General features: G+C 36.8%; 1 protein-coding gene across 3 annotated transcripts in view; it reads right to left on the reverse strand.

Annotated features, from left to right (window-relative positions):
* Window positions 1–24,952, reverse strand: part of NSMAF (neutral sphingomyelinase activation associated factor) — a 40,131-nt gene that overhangs the window by 14,195 nt on the left and 984 nt on the right. For all 3 annotated transcript variants that reach the window (XM_027638490.1, XM_027638491.1, XM_027638492.1), the window contains exons 2-17: window positions 15,026–15,115; window positions 14,855–14,933; window positions 14,696–14,763; window positions 14,570–14,606; window positions 11,741–11,791; window positions 9,260–9,331; window positions 8,837–8,884; window positions 8,670–8,722; window positions 8,054–8,183; window positions 6,181–6,252; window positions 5,214–5,322; window positions 3,094–3,270; window positions 2,082–2,161; window positions 615–705; window positions 461–524; window positions 304–355 (exon numbers count right to left, since the gene is read on the reverse strand). In XM_027638490.1, coding sequence (XP_027494291.1) covers window positions 304–355; window positions 461–524; window positions 615–705; window positions 2,082–2,161; window positions 3,094–3,270; window positions 5,214–5,322; window positions 6,181–6,252; window positions 8,054–8,183; window positions 8,670–8,722; window positions 8,837–8,884; window positions 9,260–9,331; window positions 11,741–11,791; window positions 14,570–14,606; window positions 14,696–14,763; window positions 14,855–14,933; window positions 15,026–15,115 — 1,273 coding nt within the window. The remainder of the gene's footprint in view (window positions 1–303; window positions 356–460; window positions 525–614; window positions 706–2,081; window positions 2,162–3,093; window positions 3,271–5,213; window positions 5,323–6,180; window positions 6,253–8,053; window positions 8,184–8,669; window positions 8,723–8,836; window positions 8,885–9,259; window positions 9,332–11,740; window positions 11,792–14,569; window positions 14,607–14,695; window positions 14,764–14,854; window positions 14,934–15,025; window positions 15,116–24,952) is intronic.

Here is a 24,952-nt window from a genome sequence, read left to right on the forward strand (position 1 = left end):
AACAAAGAAAAACAAAACAAAAAACAAAACAAAAAACAAAAAACAAAGAAAAACAAAACAAAAACCAAAACAAAACCACAAAAAATCCCCAAAAAATCCAAAAAAACCAAAAAAACCCCAAAGAAAACAAAAAACCAAATAATAAAAAGAATAAAAGGAAACAAACCCATACAAGTGAAAACTACAAACAACGAAATAAAAAAACACCAAACACACCCCAATCAAAAACTCTCAGATCAACAGGAGATGAGAAAGCATAGCAGAGATAACAAGAAACACTTGAATAATTTTCCAGCCATTTACCTCTTTGAAATCTGTCGCACCATCCAAACAGTTTTTCCAGGTTTCTGCAATACTAGATAATACAAAAAATAAAAAATTATTTTTAAGGCTTTGCACTCCCCATTAGTGCGTATTTGAAAACAAAACCAGACTAGTTATAGACAAAATGGGAACAAACCTATTGAACATTCTGTCAGCGTGATCAAACTTTCCGTTCTGCAGGCAGAGCATGTATTCTGGAGCTAAGGAGAAAAAAAATCAGCACCCTGCTCCAAGCCTTGTATGCTTTGGAGGTAATTGTCTGCTCAGAGAGCATGTAAAAGCTGTCTTACCAACTCTAACGAGATAAAACAAAACGTAACCCGGAGATGAATAATGGCTTCCATACATGAACTTAGGCTCTGGCATTTCCTGATAACGTGTCTGCAACATAAGAAGAAGGAAATGTCTGTTTAAAATCAGCATTCCTGCTTTCCCTCAATACTAAACACATACACGTTTTTTTAAAGGCACAGATTAGGGCCCTCAATTATTTTTCTAACAATAAAACAAACTCCTAAGTTCTAATAACTATGCAGCTTTAATCAGAGCAAATCGATACCGCAAAACAGTTGTTAAAACCAATTATCCAGAACCATCAGATATCCAGGCTTTTTTCCTCTCTCACTTTCACATGTAACTGCAATGATTCAACTTCCAAGGTGTGCAAACAGACTTCCTTTTTTGTCTTTCACATCAAGTTTAGTGAGAGTATGGAAGAACATACTGACTCAATTCAACCTAGAATATTCCTTCTTGTCTGAAGCTCCTGTGTGTTATCCTAAAATCTATCATAACCTAAACAGAATGACTTTTACTGCAGTAAGTATGAGGCAGATAACAGTTTGAGAAAAGTCAGATTTTAGAAAGAAAACTTTATCTACTATTACTGAAAGCATAATATTGATCATGTTCTTACCTTCTGCAACCTTAGGAAGCTGTATGATTTTGAAACATCTTTTTTATCAACATAATGCAGTTATTCTGTCAATATTTTTTCCTAATGCTTTATTAAGAACTAATAAAGGTTCCAGCACATTAAATATAGTTATGTTCTGTAAATTATTTTGGCATAATTAACTTTCCATAGGAGACAATGATTTTATACAAAGAATTAAAACCCAAGAAACTGAGGACCTTTTAAGTCTGTAACTATGCATTTGACAGCTTATGAAAAGAAAGTCTACTTACTCTGAGAAATGGAAAAACTTGGTGCACTATTATCTGCATATAGAATTTTCAAGTTAGTGCTCTGATCTCCATGGATCCAGATTTCCACCCTTTGAAGTACTCTCCCTCAAATTCAGCATTTTTCTTAATTGAAATACTTCAGATTTCTACCACTTTTTCTTGGTTTTTTTTTTTTTCAAATATATTTTACATTATGCGTTTAAATCCATTGGTCTTGAAGTTTCATATATCCACGTATGCTTATAGCATCTCAATGCTTACCATAAACATACTTAAATGGATTTGGGGATATTATTTTAAAAGCAAGGGAAAACATTCAAAAGCATAACATATGAAATAGAGAGAGGAAACAGATTCTAACAATTTTAAAATAGTACTGACAAAACCAGTACTGATGGAATTAAGCTGAAAATAAATGCAGTATCATTATAGGTATGTTTGCTTCTGATAGGTTTATAGTTATCTTTGATATCTGCATATTTCCCAAACCTTGCTGGACAAAGCTTCTTTTATTGCCAATAGGTACAAGGCCAAAAATGTGCAGCACATAATTGCCAAGATATACATACCAATAGCCTATCCAGCCTTTCCTTATTCAGGGCACCAACTGGTTTACTAAGGTCACGAAATGTTTCAGGCTTTGTCAGATCTAAAAAAAAAAATTTTATAGAGTAAGTTTTCTATTAGACATTCATGTACTCTAATCAATATTTAAAAACAAAAGAAAAAACCTACCCAAACAACAACAAAACAAACAAAAAACAACACAGAACCCCTTCAGTAATTTTCTCTCTCCCTACTAACTGCAAAATCATTAAGTCTTATTGTAAATGGCTACTCATCTTCTTACTTCCAGGTAGACAATCTCATAATCTCTTGCTTAAGAACCAGTAGTTAATGTATGAGACAGTTACAGCAATAAATATTACCTAGGCAAGGTCTTGCTACCTGAGGCACAAAAACAGCTGGTGTCACCTTCTTCCTACTCATTAACTATTCTGTCAGGCTGCAGTTAAGTCCCACCATACAACCAGACTGAAGTGTTTGAGCAGGTGCTGATAAACACCATGAGATATCCCTACTCTACTACTTGTAGAAGGACACAATCCTCAAAAGGACCAGCTTCCCACACAAACTGCTCTAAGATCCTTAATAAAGGACAAGCCTTGTCAGACTCTCCCATTCAGCTTGCAATGTTAAGAATTATAAAAGAACACCTAGATTCTACACATTTCAGTGCATCGAAGTTGTTCCATAAAAAGTAATTTTACTGGTTCTTTTCTATTTTTTAGAATCACAGAAAGGCTTTGAATGCTCAGTACTGCTGATTTGCAAAGCAAACAAGGAGACGTTTAGTACATACTCTGTATGTGAGGAGTGCAATATTTAACAGAAAAAGGTGAGGTATTTTGTCCCCTAAACCAGAGAGGAAGGTTAAGTCCACAAGAAAACATCCAAGATCACTAATACCAGATTCATTTTGATGTAACATGAACATTATGCATTGTAAAAGCCCCCCACCCACACACACACATTTCAGGCTGGACATGATGCAGTAACATGCCTTTTTTATACACATACCTAATACTGAACTAGAGTAGTCTGCTATGATCCAAGGAAATACAGGATACTGGGAGAGATCGTTGCAGCTTCTATCAGCCAGATTGTTGAGATGAAGAAGATACTGGTAATTTGAAATATGTCCTCGCTGCCACTGCAACATATAACTTTCAGCTGTATGCTCTGCAATGTGATTTTCTAAAATAAAACAAAACATTAAGAGTTGTGACGTTTGGAGTTCCACCCCCAAATTATAATGTGATTAACATTATGCAAGATACTATAAAATAATTAAGGGCATAGTTGCTTAACAGGACAAGTCAGAATCAAGTGGCAACTTCATGTTTCAATAGCTACCATACTTCACACTTTTTAAAGATCTTTTCAAATGGGCCTAAAGTGCATTCAACCAAGAAAAAAAATAAAGAAGGAGTGCTGAAACAAAACAAAAAGAATGGATGAACATTTATGGAGGAACAGAAAAATGTTTCCAGCCCATGAACAAGGCTCTTGGCAATCTGGCAACCTTTAAGATTTCAAATTTCCAGAAGCAGTTCTGCTAGAGTCAAGAAAAAAATTAAATATATTTTCTCACTAACAATGATGTGTGGAAGAAGATGGATGAAGAAGATCTAATTTCAGAACCAGTGAAACAGAGACTAGAGGGAAAAGAAAACTTGACTCCTACTTAAGAAAGTAGGAATTATGTACCCAGAGCCTCTGTTTGAATTATAGGCAGGGGCTCAAGAAATTCAAGCTGCATTACTCTCTGCTTAATAGCTGTAATATCAAGGTATGCTGATGGACAACTGGGTTACTTATTTATTTTTAAATTGTTCCTTTCTTTGATTCAGTTTACAGTACCTTGCCAAATGCCTGAAAGGAAGGACTGCAACCATGGCATGATGGCAAGAAAAAAATTTGGATTAGATCACATCAGGCCTCTATTTTAGCTCACCATAGGCTGGAAAGGTACATTCCAATCCTCCATTCACTTTAGTACTTTAAATTCTACAAGTAAAAAGTGTTAGCACCTTCAAAGAGAGGATCTTCTGCTGTCAGAGAAAGATACCGAGGTGCTACAAACACCTTTAGATAAAAGGCATTTTTTTTATCTCTAAGGTCTAACATCACCATCATCATCATCTGTACCTTGAAATTTCATTTTTGAAAGTTATCCAGAAAACAAAGTCTGAAGCAGGTAACAGCATGCAGTTATTTCAATAACAGAGAAAATAATGTCAGAATCTATTTCCTTTCCAAAGAAAAATGTAAAACACTAAAATAATTCTCAGTGAAAGTAATTCTTTTATGACCTTTCCACTTTGCTTTGTGAAGTGGGGAAAATGTCAACTGATATTTAGGCAAATTCATTAAAACAGAACTAGAGCTCTGGTACAAAAAAAAAATAGCACAAAATTTACATAAACATTTTCAATATTGGCAGTAAATATGAGTTTCGGTGTTTCAGTTGAAGTAGCATTACAGGAAAACTATTAGTTTTTTTCTTTTTTTTCCAGGACATGTGTTTTTTAGAAAGTTTCTGTTCACCATCTGCAAAAGACATGCATCACTCTCCAGGAATTAATGAATACAAGATTTAATAGAAATAAGAATTTAACTATTTCAGGATGGTACTTTTCATCACTAAGACTGAGGAAAGTTCAAAATTTGTGCACCAAAAATCCACCTGTTGCAGGAAGTTCCTCAATAGGATTTTTACTTGGACTAAACTGAGTGCCAAGGGGATCCATACACAAGTCAGTGTATATTCTTTCAGCAAAACACTGTTTAGCTGAGTGGATCTTATTTATCTCTTGCTTTGAAGAGAGTGTTTTGAGGGTTTTTTGTTTCATTTGTTTGTTTGTTTGGGTTTTTTTGGTGGGTGTGTGTTAAATGACAGTGCATATCAAGTTGCAAATTAAAAGAATTAAGTTAATGCCATATCAGATTTCATACTCAGCTCTTCAAACACATACAAATAGATGCAATTTCACAACCTTTATTCTGATCTTCTATTAAAATTTTTTACAGCTTCTGTTTATTCTTCTCATTCTTCCCACAAATCAACAGACCAAAATGCAGACAAATTTCCCTTCACAAGGTACTACACATGACATGAATAAATAAATGCTGCAAACCTATATATGTTGCAATAAGGAAATAGACCTCATCTCGATCTTGATAGTTGTAGAATTTCAAGTAGATGTCAGAACACAGATCGTTTTCTGTGCAAAATACTTCAAGGCCCTTAAAAGTTAACAGGGGGAAAAACATAAATGAGAGCAAGTACTAACAAGCTGTAATACTCGTGTTTGTTAACAGAATATTCCAGTTACTAATATCTAAATCTTCAGACTCTATACTGGGGAGCAGTTTTGCCCACAAAGTGAAATATTTTAACTTTTCTATTTCCAATCATAAAAGCATTCAGTTTACGTCCAACTGAGCACATGGCTTTACAGCTGTCCATAGATTGGCTCTGCCTGGATTAATTGAGCATAAGTAATATATTTTTTTTTGCCTAAGTGAATGGAGTGATGCAAAAGAATTAGATGTCTATTTGGTTTAATTGTGCTTCAAAACAAAACATTTTCTACAAGACTAAAATTTCAGTGCAAACACTGAAAGCATAGAGCTGAAGTTCCACTGGAGCAGTCTCATCATCTCTTAGTCATGTACAGTGGGACTCATCACTCCACATTAGCCTCTATCTGAAGCAGTGACCAAACTTCCTCCATGAATCAATCCAGAGAGAAAATGCACTATGAGAAAGAAATTAATTCGAACCCAAGATAGGTGTTTGAGATAAATGGAATGAATTGCTCCCTGGTGATACTCCCTTCTCCCATTCCCCTATACTGACTGCTTATGAAAATAACTTTTCATCCTTGTCAGAGTTCACTCTTTCTGTTTTCATCTTTTTGACAACATAAAGAAATAAAACACTCAAGAACCAGAAGGGATCATCAAGTGCCGTTCACTACTTAATCCAGAGCTCTTAAAAATGCATGATTTTTACCTAACAATGCACACAGTTTCAGCGGGTCATTTTAAGAAACAATATATACAGCAAGACATGAAAATAAAATAAATATTTGAGCTTACCAGAGGCATTAGCCCATGTCTTCTTTTATAGATCCGGCGCACATTTTGCAGTGTTATTTGTACAACCGGTTTCTGCGGGGCATGAGGGAGGGGAAAGAAAAGATGGAGACATGCCAGCAGGTTTATGTTCTACCTTACCCTCTCCAGACAATCTGAGGTTTTTGCTAACTATAAATACTAGTAACATGAAAACGGTATCCATCCATGTCATTTTAGCAGTGGAATAGAGATGCTAAGCAGTCACATTAAAAAGAGGAAGTTTGTCTTTGCTGTTGTTTTTTCCTGAGTAGCAAAGTAGTTTAAGAATAAATAAACCACAGTGTATTATCAACCGAGTCTGTCACCAGTGGCAATACTCATGCAAGAGAGAAAGCAGCACACAACAAAACGATTTTAAAAGTAAAGAAGCCATCGAGCTGCTGGGCAAACTGTGCCAATGATGCCACCTGGCGGCTGGAAAAAATGGCACTGTCATCTTCCACTGTGACACACATTTTCCTTGCTTGGACATACTTCTAGCATGTCATAGAATCATAAAAAGAGTTTGGGTCGGAACAGACCTTTAAAGAACATCTAGTTCAAGCCCTCTGCAATGATCAGGGACGTCTTTAACCAGATCAGGTTGCTCAGAGCCCAGTCACATCTGATCTTAATGTTTCCAGGGATGGGGCATCCATCAACTCTCTGGGCAAAGCGTGCCAGCGTTTTACCATCCTCATTGTAAAAAACTTTTTTTCTATCTAGTCTGAATCTAGTCTCTTCTAGTTTAAAACTATTACTCCTTGCCCTATTGCAACAGGCCCTGCTAAAAAATCCATTCCCCAAACTACTCCTCCTTTGTCAAACACACTTCTCTAATTCCTTTTTCCATTTTCCATACTAGCTTCAGACTTTCCTTCCTCTTGTCACAGACATGATCTCTCTAGGTCAATGTTTCTTTTAAAGCAGTTAGTTTTTTCTTTCTTTTCTCTGTCTGGGACTCCAGACTCCTTCTCTTAATCTTTTGCTTGTCTTTTCCTTGTCCTTAGGGCACTCAAGTTAGGCAGATTCCTTTTCTTCCTCCCCAGGGTACCCAGCAGATGAGAGCACTAAAGGTGGGCTCAGGTACTGAGCCCTGTGGAGAATACTATCAGCCCAGCATTGGGATTAGAGGATGGGTCTAACTTAGTCCTTCATCCCTGGCCAGACACTGCCCTACCAGCCTGTAGGACCAGTCATATCCAGATGGAGCAACAGCAGGGCTGCTGACAAGCAAATTGGGAAAAAAATTAGCCTGAAAATAAAAATTTTCTGGTAACTGTGCCACTGCCATGTCCATATTGAAGGTGTTTCACAGAATCATAGCTAAGTCAGTAGCCTGCTAAGACTATCGCTGCTATTTCTGTGACAAAGTTCCAAAACAGAAATCTATCTGCAACAGGTACTCAGTTTTCCTCTAGAGAAAGAAACGAACAGTTTAAAAGAAAACCTAGCTAACATCTTCCAAAGTAAACTACATGTATATAAAGCTCTCACTAGGTAGGAACGGCATCACAGAGTAAGATTTGGAAATTTATCTTAAATGAAGTGTTACAAAAAATGATCTTCAAATATTAATAGAGAATGAACAAAGGACATTTTGTGCTTTGTCATTAGAAGGTAAATTTTAAGCAAGTTAGCACAGAATAAAGCCTCAGAAGAAGAGATACACTGAATGCAACAGAGCAGAACAGATCAAAGAAAACTAAGGAGCTTCTGATTATTACTGAAAAAAAGAGTCTTCTTGGAGATATGCTCTATGTGCATTTAAGAGAAATAGTACAGAAAATTAAATCTATCCACTAGCAGGGCAGCGTGCTCATGTTGTATGCAAGATCATCTATGAGACACTTACAGGATATCCATTAAGAGGCTGGAAGTACAAGTTAGCATCAGTAACGCACACATGCCCTGGATTAGTCACCAGTGGCGTCACCATTTCTGCTTTACATTCCATATGCAGCGTTTCAGAAATGCTTTGAAATCTACAAGTGAAGAAAAGGAGTAAGTTTACCTCCAGTTCTTACTTTGGTAGAGGCACCCTTAAATTCTTTAGAAAGGTTTTAGGTTAGCTTATAGCCTTGGAACATCAGAAAGGGGACTTCAGGAAGGATATATCACACAGGAAAAAAGTTCTTTGTTGAGATCTTTACTTGACTAGGCAGTCTGAAAAGGAATGCTGCTGCAGGAAACCCGTTGACTTTTCTATACAGTTTTGTTTGACATATGCTGATGCCCAATTTACAATAAATTCACAGATAAACAAAACAGTTTAGAGACATAAAAAATTAACACGTTCATCTTCACAACATAGAATTTCCTACTCTCCATTCCAGATGCTTCAGAATTCAAAGATAACTCTCTGAATTAGAGAACTCACACTCTTAAACAACCACCTAAGTATCAATGCAATAGACTAATCAACCAAGAAGTTAAAATGATTTCTCTGTAGAAAGTGATTAGAAAAGTACCTGTTTTTATCAAATGAAGTTCTAGCCAAGCGTGATTGCAATATAGCAGTTATCTAATGTGGAAGGAAAGAAAAGTAAATATGATTCAAATGGAATTAAAGTTATTATTAAACAGTGATCATAATATCACTATTAAACAGAGATGTTAGAAATAATCAGATACTTACCATGGCAGCTTGATCTCCCATCTTATCTAGACAAGAAGCCCTGTAAAGCTAAACAACAATCTTTAAGTGAAATAGCACAGAGATCTCCCACAGAGCTCAGAAGCTAACAGAAACAGGAGGGGCTTTACCATTCTTTGTGACAGAATACTAAAATATCTATTATTACTTCTTTTAAAAGTAGGATAATGTTTGTTCATCGCTACTGGTATGTTATTACTTTGTCTGTATACTACCACTCTGCATACTGAAAGCTAATACAGGTTGCTTAGGACTGCTGTCAGAACAAGATGTTGTTTTCAACTCTACATTTTAAAAATAGATACTCCAAGATTTCCATCTTGAGAACAAAAAAAGAAAACTCTACATTAAAAAAATCAAAAGATCCTGTGATGAAGTATGTAGTAATATCAAATAACCACATACCTGATGCAGAGTTTGCACAACATCTCCTACTTTCCCAGCAACATCCAGTTGGAATAAGTGTTCTGTTCTACCCTAAAATCAAAAGTACGTTTACCAGAAATGAGTTTCAAATAAAGCTCAGCGAAAAAAAAAAATCAAACTAAAATAAAAACAACAAAAAACCCCCCAAACACTCTAAATTATAAATAAAGAAAATGTAGTAAAAGTATGCTATCAAAGATTGTGCTATACCTCAAACATTCCAAAAGCAGATGTAAAACCTGATCTTTTTTCTTTAGAAATTTATCTTCCCTGTGGTAAGCTCTTTGTGCAGTACTTTGTCCATTGTTTGATACAATGCAACATAACAGCTTTGAAGCAAACAAATTAATGCATTGTAAACACCAGTAAATGTAGAGCTAGTACACGTTCTGCCTATTTTAATATCAGGTAAAAATAATGTAAATATAGAACTAGAAAGTGACATATTACATTTAAACAGCTACTGTATATCTTGTAGACAAAAGATACCAGCCCATCAAATCTTTAAAATACGGGCTAAAAAAGTTAATCATTCTTCTCTCCATAAATAGCTTTGAGAGGAAAAGATCCCAAATTCAATCACAGCCTATTTTGATGAGTCATTTACAAAAGCCTCACTAACATATCACTCAGTATATGTGGAACCCTCCTTTTTCCCCTACAAAGTTTTTCCAGTTTTCTTAAGTGTCATTTCATAGTAGATTTTTCTGGTTTTAATGTAAGTGTATTAATAGTATAAGCATAAACCAACTGATACTAAATTTACACATAACTCATATTTAGCAAAGGTTACGGGATCCTTTAATGACCCCTGAATACAGTATAAAACTATATCGACACACTTCTGTAGGTTTTTGTAAGTTCTCAGGCTAGACTTTATAAAAAAAAGTGATCAGTAAGAGTACAGCAAGACATTGATCAGTGGATATAGCCAGATTAATTTAAAACTGAAGGAAGACATGAAAATCTAGGCAATCTTCGGTGTAATGTATGTGATCTGAGCTGAACTGACACCAATCCAAGAGGAAAGCATGTTTCAGGAAGCAAATGGAATTGGGTTATAGGGAGACAAGGAATTCAGTAGCACTTTAGATAAATGCTTTGTAACATTTCACCCAGAGCACTATTTTCCTTCAACAGGGAAAACACAGCTCTCAGAAATCCTAGTGGATGGTCTGTAAGGATTGCTTACAGCCAACAATGTAAAAGCTTATGTGAGCAGCTGTCTCTGTAGCTCTCCAGTCATATGCAAAGACAATAGCTCAGTATTTTGTAATTGATCTGAAACAATCAATGCAAGACAAGGAAGATAAAATGTATTACCCAATTCTAGCACTGAGTAAAACATATGGAACTGGCAATGATTCAAGTAGAAGATATTTAGCAGCAACAGAAAAAAAATCTGAAGTGATTGAAGGTGAACTTGTTTTAAAATGCAGAAACACAGCTGCACTTTAGTGAAGTAAATTGTAATGGTTAACTGTCAGAAATGTTTTAGCTATGGATGAATCATAACTTAGGAGAAAATGAAGTGAAAAGCCTTCTAAACAGTCCTTCTGACTTTTCTTTTTCATTGTGTTGGCAATGGGATAAGGTATTTCTGTGATACTTAATAAATCTTGCACATGGATGCAAAACAGAAAATGGTAGGACTAGAAGAGAAAACAGGTTTAACACACCGAAGAATTAACAGAATAAAACAAACAAAGTAAGTAAAATTTAAACTCCTAGTTTAGAGGCAGATCTAATCACAAAACCAACCCAAAAGCAGTTGTTGGGAGAACAGAAATCATCTCTTGCCCTCTTTGCTGCTCACTACAATAATGCAAATTTATGGACTTCATCATTTTTGACATTTCTTACTTGCACAAATATATTGAGAAATATAATTCTGCCTGTTTCAATTCTTGGGCAATATATCTAATGATCATGCATCTTCTTTTTGTGTCTGTGTCCCAACTCATCTCACACTTCAGGCAAAAAACCTTTACTTCCATGCCTTGAAGCCTTCAGGCTCAGAATCAGAGCACACCGACCCCACCAGCAGAAAGCAACCAGAAGTAACCTCCAATTTCTGCTGTGAGCCACCTTATCTGCAATTTCTTTGAAGTGTGAAGCACTCAGCTGGGAAATATCAATTAGCAATCTCTCATCTGAAGTCTGAGAAGAAGCCATTTAGCCAGGATGAAGTGTCCACTGAATACTAGCAGCCCACTGACAGCTCTGACCATTGAGCCCACATTAAGGTAAATGGTAAGCATCAGGTCTGCAGTATGTCCTCCATGAAACATCAGAAAGCCATCATGGAAGAATTCAGAAGTGTTTTTTCAGTATGTATAATTATTTTTTTTCAAGCTTTACTGTCATATTCCTCAAATGATAATTATCCTATTCAGAAATGAGAACAGAAATCCTTGCAAAACTTCAGCTTGCTAAGAACACCGAAAAATATATACTCACTCTTATTGTTTTATAGGGTGCAATAACATTCCTTTCTTTAATGAGAAAAACCTGAAAGAGACATTACAGTTTCAAACATTAAAAAATAATAAAATTAATCAGAAGTACTGATAAATACAAAGCTAAGACCACTGTTTAAGCAAGCAAAACACTGGGTTATAATACCCTGCTTTAGATACCCCAGATAAACTGTAGAAAAACAATGAGCTTTTATATCAGCTAGCAGCAAGAAGGGGCAAGAGTCCAATTTAGTTCAGGGGCTTACTTATGTAGTTTATAGTAGGCTTTCATGCTAATCATATGACCTTCAAGGAGTTGCAATACTAAAGCCAATACACACAGTTACATTCAGGAGAAGGATCCTCTCCCTCTTCTGGTGACTCATGGCCTTAGGGTTTTGTCCAAACGGGAATTATCCCAGACTGGCAACTCACTACATAAACTACTGTGTAAACTTTCTCAAATGAATGCCTTTCTTCTGCTGCTAAACGTTTTGCTTACAGTTCCAGACACCATGGACACCAGATTTCCTCTCACATCCCATGGCATGCTTCTGAACAGTTTTATTTCTTCTCAGATCTGAGAGGATCTCCCCCCACCCAAAAGCCACATGAAACTACCCTCCTTCACAACACTCTCACAACTTCAATAAAAAGACTTTATTGCTAGCACATTGGTTTGTAGATATTTGTGCCTTACTATCCACTGTCTGAAAGACAAGCCAGAAATAAGTCATAGTTTTGCTCTGTTTGTAGGGAAAGCTCAAACTTGCTTAAGTTTGCTAAAGGTCTAAAGTGTAAGATTCAGGATTGGTTCTGAACTACACAAAACACACTGGACTGCATTACCTACTGTCTTCTAGTTCATGGCCCAAGAGATTTGGCTGATGCTTTTCCAGTGCCTCGGTTTCATTCCTACAGCCACCACACCTGGGGTTCTACACTCCAAGGCACTGTGGCAGCAGCCTCAAACCAAGGACAAGTATTAAACTTGCAAGAACAGATAGGTACCATGCTCTAGCCAGAAGTCTTCTGGCTGCTACATAGACCCTTCCCACTTTCACCAGCTGACAACAGAGCCAGCCTTCACCACAGGAGCACTCACAACACTGTCCAGCTAAAGAAAGCAAGTGGTGTGCTTAGAAGCTCACAAGCTCAGCATGCCTCTTTAAGTGCTACACAAAATATAATGGCAATTAGTGTCATTCATCTGACATCAGCATGTACAGACCTGAATCACGCCAGAGGAGAATCAGAATGAGAAACCTGCATTACATTCAGATCACTCTTCTGTGGGATAACTAAACATTTTTCTACACTGAATACTTCATGTTACATGAAGTAGACATGGGGTGGTTTTTTCCTTTACTTGTAAGCTGAGCAAAAATTTTAGCATACTGTATTCATTTCCTATTTTGGAGGATTTCCCTCCAATTTTATCTTGAGAAAAAATACTGAAGTAATCTCAAATTATTATTCCCATTTACTCTATTTTAAAGTCATTAGTTTCTAAGTTGCCTGCTGCATAAAGCAAAGCTGTTTATCCAGTTATGTATTAACAATTTTTTTTTTTTGAGTCTAAAAGGCAAAGATGTTTAAGATGTTCCAGTTATCCACTACATGCAGTTTCCTACAAGGCAAAATTCTACTTAGAAATATATTTATAATTAGATCATGATGTGTCATAAGTACTACTTGACACTTGAAGGTCTGTAAGCCTCTTATACAAAATACCAGCATTTATCATGCCACCCAACTATTTCAGAGCACTTCCACAGAGACAGGAGGATGACTAGTGAGCTACCCATGGGAGGAATGGGGGGTGCTAACCATACTAGCCGTCTTAAAAGTTATTCTCCTTTCCTATGAGATGTTTTTTATGATGTATGGTGGAGCCATTGCATGGAATAGTTAGAAACACCTTTTTTACAAACTCTCAATATACAAAAATCCCACCAACTCAAGAAATCTTGACTACAAAATATTCTTCATAGAAGTAGTTTTGATGAAATTATATATACTGATTACATTAACACAGTCCACAAACTTCTCTAGCACCGATAATGTTAAATGTCTGAGTTCATTTTTGACTGCAGCAGTACATAACTGAGCAAGGCTATCAATTTCAGGTATTGCTAAGGACAGGTTTCACAAATATGCTAGAATGTTTAAAATTGTACTTCCCACCTCAACACCATTCTTTCCCGAAATGAAAACATCGTTTTGAAACTTTTACAGCTTTAGAACACTTACCAACTGCTATTTATTAAAATTTGAAGTGTATTCCCTTGGTTAACTTTAAGTATGAACATATCCAAGTAAATCAAAACTCTTGATTGAAACTTAAAGACAGTATTTCAAGACAGCTTCTGAAAACTGTTTGGTGGACATAGAGCACAAACCAAAGTTTTCACAAAGCTGAAATGCAAGGATCAAGATGTCTTTGCCATTACCACAACAAACTGCAGGAAGTAGAAGAAAGTAGTATAACAAGACCAAACTAAAGATGATTAATAACATGTTTCATTTCAGTCTACCCTCTCCTTTCATTCAATTCTGAAGTTGCCTTAAGCTCCATTATAAAATGCACAGTGCAAAAAGTTCACTTTATGAAACTAATGACTTAATGAAGTCATTAACAGTTTGAAATTTCCAGCATCAATAGCTTCATATTACTGCTGAGTTTTTGACACTAGTTAGTTTTGTCTTCAGTTAACTCCCCACCCTAGGACTCCAGTTTTGAGACAAACACCATTAAAGAATCCAAGCTCGCTTCTTTATGTAACCTCACTCATTTATACATCAAGAATCTGTTATATGCAGGTCTTACCTGGCTACATAGAACTGAAATCCCTCCAGATGTATCCCTAAAATGTAAATAAGATATTTGAAGTGATGGACATTTCAGCTTTAAAAGAAGATAAATACATGTACACAGTAACCCAAATTCACCTACCGTGTGAAAGGGTTATTTGCTTCATTATCTTCTGGGGCTTTTATACTAATGCAGTCTCTCAATGGTATCTGCAGCAAGTTATAAAAATATAAAACCTTTCTTAAAACCTATTTAAAGAGAATCTTAAGTTACCAGAAAATTTAAGTTTGCACTGCTTACCTTGATAATGGGTTGGATATTGTCATCTGGTTCAAAAATAATTGACTTTGAACAGATTTTTAGAGAGCCTCTGAATTTTCTAAAATAAATAATAATAAAAAAAATTAGTTGTGTTTGAATACATGAGACTAGAATGACTCCAGTAAATGAAGTTACGTAAAAGTTGTTTACCTTTCATCTTTGTGACCTTTATTTATAATATGATTAGCTGTGTGCTGTTCAAAATAATATTCTTCCAGGTTAAGAAGAAGTAGTGAAAACCTACAAATAAATAACAATCATTTATTCCAAGAGGAAATACCTTAACAGTCAGTACTCTTAATAAAAGCTATCAAGTGTTTAGGAAGTCTTCACTGATTCCTGTGCTGTGCCCCATATACCAAGAATGCATTAATTTAACTTTTTAAAAGAACAACTTGTAGGAAAATTTGTATACACATGAAGATCTATTGATGCTCTTCCAACATATGTAAGGTTAGATATTTGATTCTGTTCATGTGCCTCCAGCAGAAACTATTCTAGTATAGCCAGGCTTTCTACCCAGTAAAGATCAGTTTAGGCCTGACCAGCCAGTCAAAATGTGCCAAAAAAAAAAAAAGGAAGGGCAGGAACTAATTGCTTAGAATGAAGGAAATTAGATCATTTTGAAGCAAAGCCAAATTACACTGGTCTAAAGTGTTAAGTGAAAACACCTTCACAGATTTTACGACACACAATTGATGACCTCCCAGGAAGTATTGCCTTCCTCTCCAACCACACGTCCTGTACTTCCTCTTTACCACCACCTGTTCAACCCCACAGTAAGCTCATGGGGACTAATCCAACCAACAACAAACCTCAACAACAACAAAACAAAAATAAGAAATGGAAGTCTTCCAAAATATTTAATTGTTGGGCTGGTACCATGTAAATGCAAATGAGGCAGATCAGAGGGAACATGAAAATGCATTCTCTAACAACTTAAACTGCTGCAGGTGATCAAAACTCAACAACTTTCTAACAGGGTGAACACTCAGTCACTTAGTGTTTCAGCTGTGGGGAATGCCAGTGGATACTGGTATAGCAGGAGGAGCGAAAATGTATCACTTCACTTTGAAGTAAAATAGCTTGTTTGTGTGCAGGGCTGCTCTAATCTACAGAAGTACTCAGTATTTATTCACATCCACACTTGGAACTTTTTGTACTGCGTTCATGATGTACTTTGCAAGAAATGCCTGCGAAAACACTAATAAACACCAAGAGTCCCCAGAGAAGTATTCAAACAGCAGTAAATACACAGAGAGTTCACAAAATGAACTGGATGAATTGAATAGCCTGTTCATTTAAAAAGCATATTTCACAATAGAAAAAAATAGCATTATTGGGAGATACATCTTGTTCACTTAAAGATTTGTGTTGTGGTTGTTACACTAAACAGAACATAACAATAAAAGTTTACTGTAACTACAAGTAACAGTGGGTCCATATATTCAAAACTGCTTGTGTGTCCAAGACACTTTGTCCTAATTCTCTACTGCTTTTTCAAAACAGCTTCATCTTTACCTCTCCTCTCTTTAAAACAGGCATTTTATGGTCCCACTGTGCTAGTTTTGGCTTGATTTTCTTCACAGTATCTACTATGGGGCTTTGTTTTGGATTTGTGCTGAAAACAGTGTTGATAATTCAGAGGTGTTTTTGTTATTGCTGAGCAGTGCTTAAACAGAGGCAAGGCATTTTCTGCTTCTCACATCACCCTGCCAGCGAGGGGGCTGGGGGTGCACAAGGAGTTGGAAGGGGACACAGCCAGGACAGCTGACCCCAACTGACCAGGGGCCATGCAAAACCATAGCAGCTTCCACACAGTTACCATTAAATTCTGTTTCTCAACACATCATCCAGTTGAAATCATCTGGGACCAACTTAAAATTTCTGCGCTTTTGCAAACTCAGATCTTGCAAGTCCTATCACATTTTAAAATTCAAGCTTTTTAATAAAGCTACATTTGGGTATATAAAGAGCAATTCACCATCAAAATGTTTTTTCTAGTATGTGTAAAAATATACATTTAGCTTATTATCCACAAGCTGAAATATTAAATAAAAAGTTAAAAACAAAGGCAACACCCAGCTTTGTTTGAAAAATATTTTATTTCATCAGGAAACAGACACTATTGACATAGGGAACAATGAGCTTCACAGCAATGACATACATGGCACCATAAATTTTTTTCCCCAGGAAAACTGACAATGCCTGGTCGATAGAATTCATTTATGAAATTCCTCATTCTTGGGCTCTTTCCTTTGTCTCACCTACTTTTTTGACAAACTCCTCACATTTTATACTCTTTCCAAATTCATCTGTTGACAGCACTGGCAATTACTAGATTTTACTTTTAAGCTTTTGGTAAATGCAGGCATCCTTCATATATTCAAGACAAGCCATGTTTTTACATCAAAATATTGGCTTTTATTGCCAGTAACTAGAACATGCTTACCATAACCCAAAACACATAAACCAAGAGAGTTCTCTTCCAAATTTTTCATTATAACTATCTACATGAAACTGTTATCTTTATACTTGGTACTTTATGGATCAATTCACCTTCCTAAAATCAGAAGCTGTGGGCTACTGAGAAGGATTTGAGGTACACTTTCCCTGGCATAATCTTCACTCCTACTGAATCAGATGATTTCATGACAAAAATAATGCACAAGGTATGCACAAAACCTCAAGAAAAACTCTTCATATAGGCTAATTAGGTACTGTGAGAAATTGTAGGTTTCTTCCCTTTAAAATGCCATGTTTACTAGCAGCATCCAGTTTAGCCTTTTGCTATTCTCTCTCTCTGTGTCTCTTCCACATGACTACTCACTCCCCAGGTTTACAGAGACAGCATCTCTGCAGAGCTCCTTGCTGGAGATCAGTGACCTCCTAAGCCATGATCTCACGTTCACTGACCTCAGCTTTCCTGTCTTGAAAAAGCCTTTCTGTTGCTGGCAGCTGTTAAAGCATTTCTTCAAACTTTATACCTCATATAAGGCAAGTGCATTTCCCACATTTTCTCTTTCCCCTCCACTCTCCAGAGTCCATGTGGTTCTACAGACTCTTCCAAGCATTTCTATACTTGTTGCTACTCTACTTGCAATTCCATATACTCTAATTGCATTTTCCTATATTATTTAGGCTGCAATAAGTCACTTCTGCAGGCAGACAGAGTCAGATATCAAATCTCCACAAACAGAATCACCAGTCTCTACTCTTCTCAAGCACCATGGCACATTGGGATGAACTTACAGCCTGTCCAAAGATTCTGTCACAAAAGCTGCCCCTTTTAAAAACTGATACAATGCCATCAATGAAACCAAAATTTTCAGACTTGCATCTCAACTACTGGCTAACAAAGCTAGACCAGTTCAAGTTACGGCTAAAAATGAATCTTGAGATTATGATGCCTCATCTTTGGATGAGAAATTCCTCCCGGAATTTCTCAACTAATCTCAGCCTTTTCTGGTTAAGTATCTAAATTTCATTTGCCTGTGTTAATGATCCATAGGATTGTCAAAAAAAGGAAAAAAAGTCAAGCGTCATCAGATGTTACTTGAGTACAGGCAGAGTTTTTTTATCTTCACAGAACAAATGTCTTTCACATAAATAAACAGAGCCACTGATAGTTACTGTATCAACAGGGTCCCTCTTAGGAGCCATCGCTACACAGGATGATTCTTCAGGCTTGCCAGGAGGATAGCAGTCTCAAGTATTTTGCATGAGTAGAAAAAGTGTTGTGAAGGCCTGAAAAAAACAGGACATCAACCACAACAGCTATAAAATTACAGCACTGGGGATCTTCAACGTGCAAATGAGCAGTTGGACTTCAGACTGACTGCCTCCCAAAGAGCTGAAGAAGGTATTCCAAAGACACATATCAAGAAGACTGGCATACCAAACGTATATACTATCAACTGCTATGTAGTCCTACAACAAGAATTTGAATGCATGCTTAGTACAGACCTAAAATAGTAATTGAATTCTTCTGCACATCACAGGACAACAACAACAACAACACACACCCCCCCCCAAACAAATAACAGTAGTAAGAGAATGCACGAGATGCCCTCCCTGTACAAGAAACTGATTAAACCTATGACGGGTGAAAACTGAGTTTTGGTCTTCAGCCACTGAGCAGCCGTACAACTCCCTGTGCTGAGTAATTAACAGCACAGACTGTACGCCTATGACTATCACACTGCCCTGGATCACAGAACCAATGTCAATTCAAATAACAATAAGCAAGTCTGTTCCCAGTCTACCCTCCCTTGCCTTCAAGTCTGACCCCAAGGCAGAAAAAACCCCTCAACCTCAGCAGTTAGTCAAGCAAATCATAAGCTTTAATTGGAAAATGTACAAAAATGCTTTGGTATCTAAAATGAAAACGGTTGGGGAGTTTTTTTGTACTTTTAAATTATCAGCAAGAACCAGTATCTGAAAAAAAATAACAAAACAAACCAACCAAACAAAACTCCAACAAAACTAAAAAAAAAAAAACAACAAACCAAAAACCCAAACAAAACCAAAAATCCCAAACAAACAACAACCCCCCCTTAAAAAAAAACCCAAAAAACAAAAAAACAAAAAACCCAACCAACCAACCAAAAACCCACCAAAAACCAACTAACAAACCAACCAACCAAAAAAAAAACCAAACAAAACCCAATTCTGGTTCTAACAGAAAGAGTTGTATTTAATAGAAATCAAAGGGACCTTCTACATTTGCCTGCTGCTGTTTTCCTCTACTACAGTAATAATCAAATATCACAAAGTTCTTTTTCAGGCAAACAGAAAAGGACCAATTTTGAGATATTTTTGTTATTATCAGCAAGTAGTACATTTCAATCCATTTTCAAAATGAATAACCCAATTTTTACTTGAAAATTCCCAACTATAAATGATTTAATGAGTGTTTATTAAAAATCTACTTGGAGAAATTTCTTGGAAAGGAAGGCAAATATTGTTGACACAAAATCCTTTGAAATCAAGCAATAAAACTCACACCTTAGAGTGTATTACAGGCTATTTTTAAGCTTGCTTCCTAATAAAGACACATATCAGAGGTTTATGTCTGCAATTTTGTGGTCACAATGCTATTTAATGTCTTGCAACAGACTGATGAAGTTAGTAAGCCACAGCCATGTCTTCAGGGATCATTGACCATTTTTTCTTGTACATTTAACTTGACATACTAGACTATTGAAAAAAACTCCAAAATGTTATTTTGAAAATGACACAGAGAGACAAATTAGACAAGATTTTCAAAGGAAGTTCAAACCTCACCTAAGTAGCTATACAGAGTGAGAGTTTGTAAAGTGTTCAATGCCTTGCACTATAGCTTCTTAACAGTCCAGTCTATATCCTCAAAAGTCTCATCAGTAGAAAGCAAGTTTTCAGAAAACTTCCAAAATGATGGTATTTTCCTAATGCTTGTAATATTTGAAAGCTACAACTTAAGGCAAAAAAAAAAAAAAAAGAAAAAAAGAGAAGCAGCTTCAATAGCTTTGCTGGTCCCACCCACTTGTAACACCTCAAAATCTACTTACAATTGTGGAGATCAGCCAATTGTGACTGAAAAATTCATCACATTAGCAGATAGACCAGAAAACAAGCTTCTGTTCAGAGCTGTGGAGTTTTCTCAGGACAGTTTTAGTAACCTGGATCAGTCCATGGAAGGGCACATGAAGTACCAGAGCCAGTACAATGCGAAGGGGTCAGGTGCAAGAGCAAGGTGGTTGGGAACAAGGCCTTATCCTTTGGAAGGCAGCAAATCGGCACAGCAGCTCTGCTGTCAGAGGTGCTGAGAAACAGGCAGTTTCACTTCCCAGGGTGAAATAAATTAGCAGCCACCACTGCCACCCAGGCAAAGCCTTGAGCTTTACAAGCTTGAGCTCACTGTAAGTGGGTGGAAAGGCACTTATGCCATTACTTCTCAGGTTTAATGCAAGTTCAGTATTCAAAAGCAGCAGCAGCAGCAGCTTGGTGTGGGGAGAAAGAAGAACATGATAGGTAAGGGAATAGCTTCTATTATAGCAATTCACATAGCTGGAAAAACCAACACCACCAACTTCAAATAACACAAGAAGTTTCACAGATCTAAAATGGAAAGATTTTCAGCCATAGAGTTGTGCCTGTCTGTAGGAGGTTGTATCGAGCGGAGGTAAAGCAATGTTTAATCAATATAACATAGGCACACTCACCTCTACATCCCCCCAGATAACTTTAATGTAGGCTCTAACAGCTTTTGTGTTAGCACACCTTCAATTCCCACCCAGTGTGAGAAGTATACAGAACCTAGTGGAGTAAAGAGTTAATCTTTTGGTAGTGTATGAGGAGCTGTTTGAGCTTAAAAGGTAAACACCGACACTTAAGGGGAGAAGTAAAAGCATGCCACTATAGTTTTGCTTGAAGACTTATTTCAAATTCCTGGCTTTGTATATTCCCCCCAAAATTATACTAAGAATAACCAAAAAAATCATATGCAAGCGATGTGGACAGTATCTTCTTGTGAAGGGAATCAGTATTGTTTTGAGAAGAAGCTTCAGCGGAAGAAAAAAAAAAGAAAGGCAGCAACCTTGCCAAGAAAAACATAACTTACTGCCTTTTTCAAAGAGCTCCCATATAATTGCCAGTCAAAAAAGGCCTGGGGAATACAAGTCAAGAACACACCTAAGATGCATAGGAAAACTGGGACCTATGTAGCAGGAAAACACTCGAAAAACTTCACCTCATGTTATGTCATTCTCAATACACAAGGTTTGAGAACCCAAACTGCACCCGAACATTCCGAGCATTGTTCAGAGTATGCGACAAAGAAGCGAAGCACACTTTACAAACTGCAACTGGGCTTTAAGAGTCCTGCCAAGATACTACAAAATATCCTCCAAATAGAAAGTGTGGTGCATCAGATTTAGTCTACTTGAGAATTTTACTTTTACTTTGCTTGACGAGCATGTCCCTCTATGCTTCAATTTGAAAAAAACTCATCTGAGATCCAAAAACATGTGGGGGAAAAAAAGAAAACAAAACAACAAACCCACAGTTCATTTTATAAACCTACTTATATACCCATATATTTTTATATACCAATTTTGCCTATGAACTGAAGCACTGGACTATGTTCAAACTGGACACAGGAATGACTGTGCAGGGATCAGTACCTTGGCAAAAGCCTGTTTATACCACCCAAAGAAGGTACCCCACTGATCCTTTTTTAAATTCCTAATCTGTGATTGAATTCTTACTATTTTCATCACTTCATCAGAAAAGCACATGCTAGAAATCTACTTGGACACACGGATTTCAAGTGGCTGATCCAACACATCTTGCGCAATCACTTGATACTGGAAGTACAATCCCGATAATAAAAGGATGTTGCAGGGATGAAAAAGCAGGCCAGCCCAATCCAGCAGCAGCCTAAAGCCATGTAAAATCAATTCTAAAATTAAACCCTCTCCTAACAAGAGCTAAGTATCTATAGGCCAGCTGTAGGACTCATTTGTTGATGTTTGAATAAAAGCTTTCGTTATTTATATTTTGTCCTAACAGAGTAAGATAATGCTCCAGATACCAAAAAAATAAATAAAAAATAAATACCCCCATGCACAAGCAGCCCATCACACAAAACATCCAACTGCAGCTCCTACATGCTGCCAGTAGGTTGCGTCATGTGAGTGATACTTCCAGCAGAAGAGATGAACTCCTCACACAGGAAGCCGAGAACCGTGCAAGACAACCCAGGAGAACTATTTATAGAGTCTATATATGTATCAAGTGGTACAGTGTTACACTTGCCCACCTTTGGGCAGGCTGCCAACAGAACCGAGAAATCACTTTACTAAGGGAGTGACAACCTGAGCCAAAACGGCATGTAATTTAATTTGAAGTTTTGTGACTAAAGTTGTTTGTAAAAAAAGGATTCCTGTTCATGAAGGATAAACATTTTAGGGATTAAATAAACTGGATAAGCATGCGTACAGCACTAACAAAAAAGGGACATAACTTTCTTTGATATGAACACCTGGGCAAAGTGAAAATAGAGATGAACACAGCTGAAACAGAGATATACATGAATTTTAAGGATAAATTTTTATAGAATGAACCCTGCTCAGTAGGGACATGGATTTGTTTAATCAAATGTAAAGTAAAACCCGCTCCTTGTCCTCAGTGTGCACACAGGACATTTCAACATTTTCTTGTTTTCTACCAGAAAATGGCAAGTAGTCAGAAAAGAAGGTTTATGTAACCAGATATTAAAGTGGACTAACTAATTCGTTAAGAAGAAATATTTTTTTTTTCAGATCACTTAAAATCACTCAGATCTGCCCCTCCACCTTAAAGCAACTGCACAAGAAGATTTAATTTGCTTACCAAGTTTCACAGTACTCTTAACCAGAACTTCCATAGCTTACAGCCTTGTGGATAGCAAGGTACAAATAAAACCAACCAAACAACAACAACGCCAAAACCTAAACCCCAAACCACGCACCAAACGCAGCTGCCACAAAGTTTCAAAAAGTCCCAGCTATCTCAACTGGGAAATATCTACATCAAGGATACAAAGACCAAGAGAAACTTTAAAGCAGGAGCTGGTGGCTCTGTGCAACCACTACCCAGCAGGAGAGGTTCTGAGGAGAAAAGTTCTGAGAGGTTATCCCTTCAATTAAGTAATAAAGAGCTGGGTTTTTTGCTGTTTTAAGGCAGAACTTTAAGGAAAACAGGTGACAAAAATTCAGTATTTCTAACCTGACATTTCAAAGCTCAAAATCTTTTAAATCACTTAAATGTTTTTAAGATTTCCTAATTCAGAAAAGCACAGGAAGAGAAAGAAGGGAAAAGATCTGATATGCAGTACAAAATATACACAAATTTACCTTGATTTTACATGAATATCAATTGTTAGGTAAGGTCAAGAAACAGAGAAATGAGTTTGCAGATATAGGAAAAGCTGCCAGTGCAAATGAGAACAAGACTCATCTTTCATGAAGTGCTCAAATTACAAGCTCAAATAATAAAATCCTGAAATGCTTCCAAATATGACCAAAGAAAAAATGTTCTCATCAATAACTGCAGATCAGTAACGCTGGCGCACATTGATATGTTGAGTTTGTTTTCAGAGCTTTTTAGAAGAGATTTAGATCCCATTTGGGTTCTTCGGGACAAATCTGATGAGTTTTGGCCTTTTTCCTCAGCTTCTCAAAAAAAACCCAAAAACTTAACAGAGTTAACAGAGTCGTTCTTCTTGATTTTCCTACAATAAAGATGTTTTACTTTAAAAAAAAATTAAAATTAAAAATCCTTTTCTTTTCCTTCTACTCAGGAGGACTGTCCATTCCCCCTGCAGCCCTTCACACACAACTGAAACCACAGCAGGCCCCAAAAACAACGAGATAAACAAGAGGACAAAAAGTGATCCTGAACACGTTTGTACTTCAAAAAACCCTTCAGAGGATGTGGTAGCGTCATGGGCTGTACAGCCATGAATCAGAATTTATATGGACAGAGTGAGTCCAGCTCTTCATCATGCGGTTTTCTCACCAACAATAAACAGTGCTGTGTGACCAGCACAGACCAGCAACAGGAATTTGCACAGGGCTTGCACGGGACCAGCCTGATGCCTCCACACGGTTCCTGCAGCAGGAAACAACGGGGGATCCCTGTTCCCCCCAGAGAAGACACCGTATCCCTCTGCTGCATGACCCATGCCGACCTATTGCTTCCACCTTATATTGCCTACATGGAAATATAAAGATTGGAAAGGACTCTGAAACTCTGCGACAAGCCATATGCAGATAAGGCATATAAAAAGAAAGTGGGACACTACCCAAAAATAAAGGAGTAAAGTCAGATACACTCAAGCACGTGTGATGAGCCTTTGTGTGTATGTTCAGAAAGAAAACAGCTTACAGTCAGCAAGCAGGAACGGGCTAATTGAATTTAATACTTTAAAGAGCCAGCACAGAGTCTGTAATTTAAGGGCTGACAATACACTGATTATAGTGTTCAAAGGAGAGAGATGGAAAAAAAAAAAAGGCAAAGAAAAAAAAAAGCAAAGAAAAAAAAAGCAAAGAAAAA

The sequence above is a fragment of the Corapipo altera genome, unplaced genomic scaffold (genome assembly GCF_003945725.1).
Source record: "Corapipo altera isolate COAL_440 unplaced genomic scaffold, ASM394572v1 49, whole genome shotgun sequence".
Taxonomy (NCBI): Eukaryota; Metazoa; Chordata; class Aves; order Passeriformes; family Pipridae; genus Corapipo; species Corapipo altera.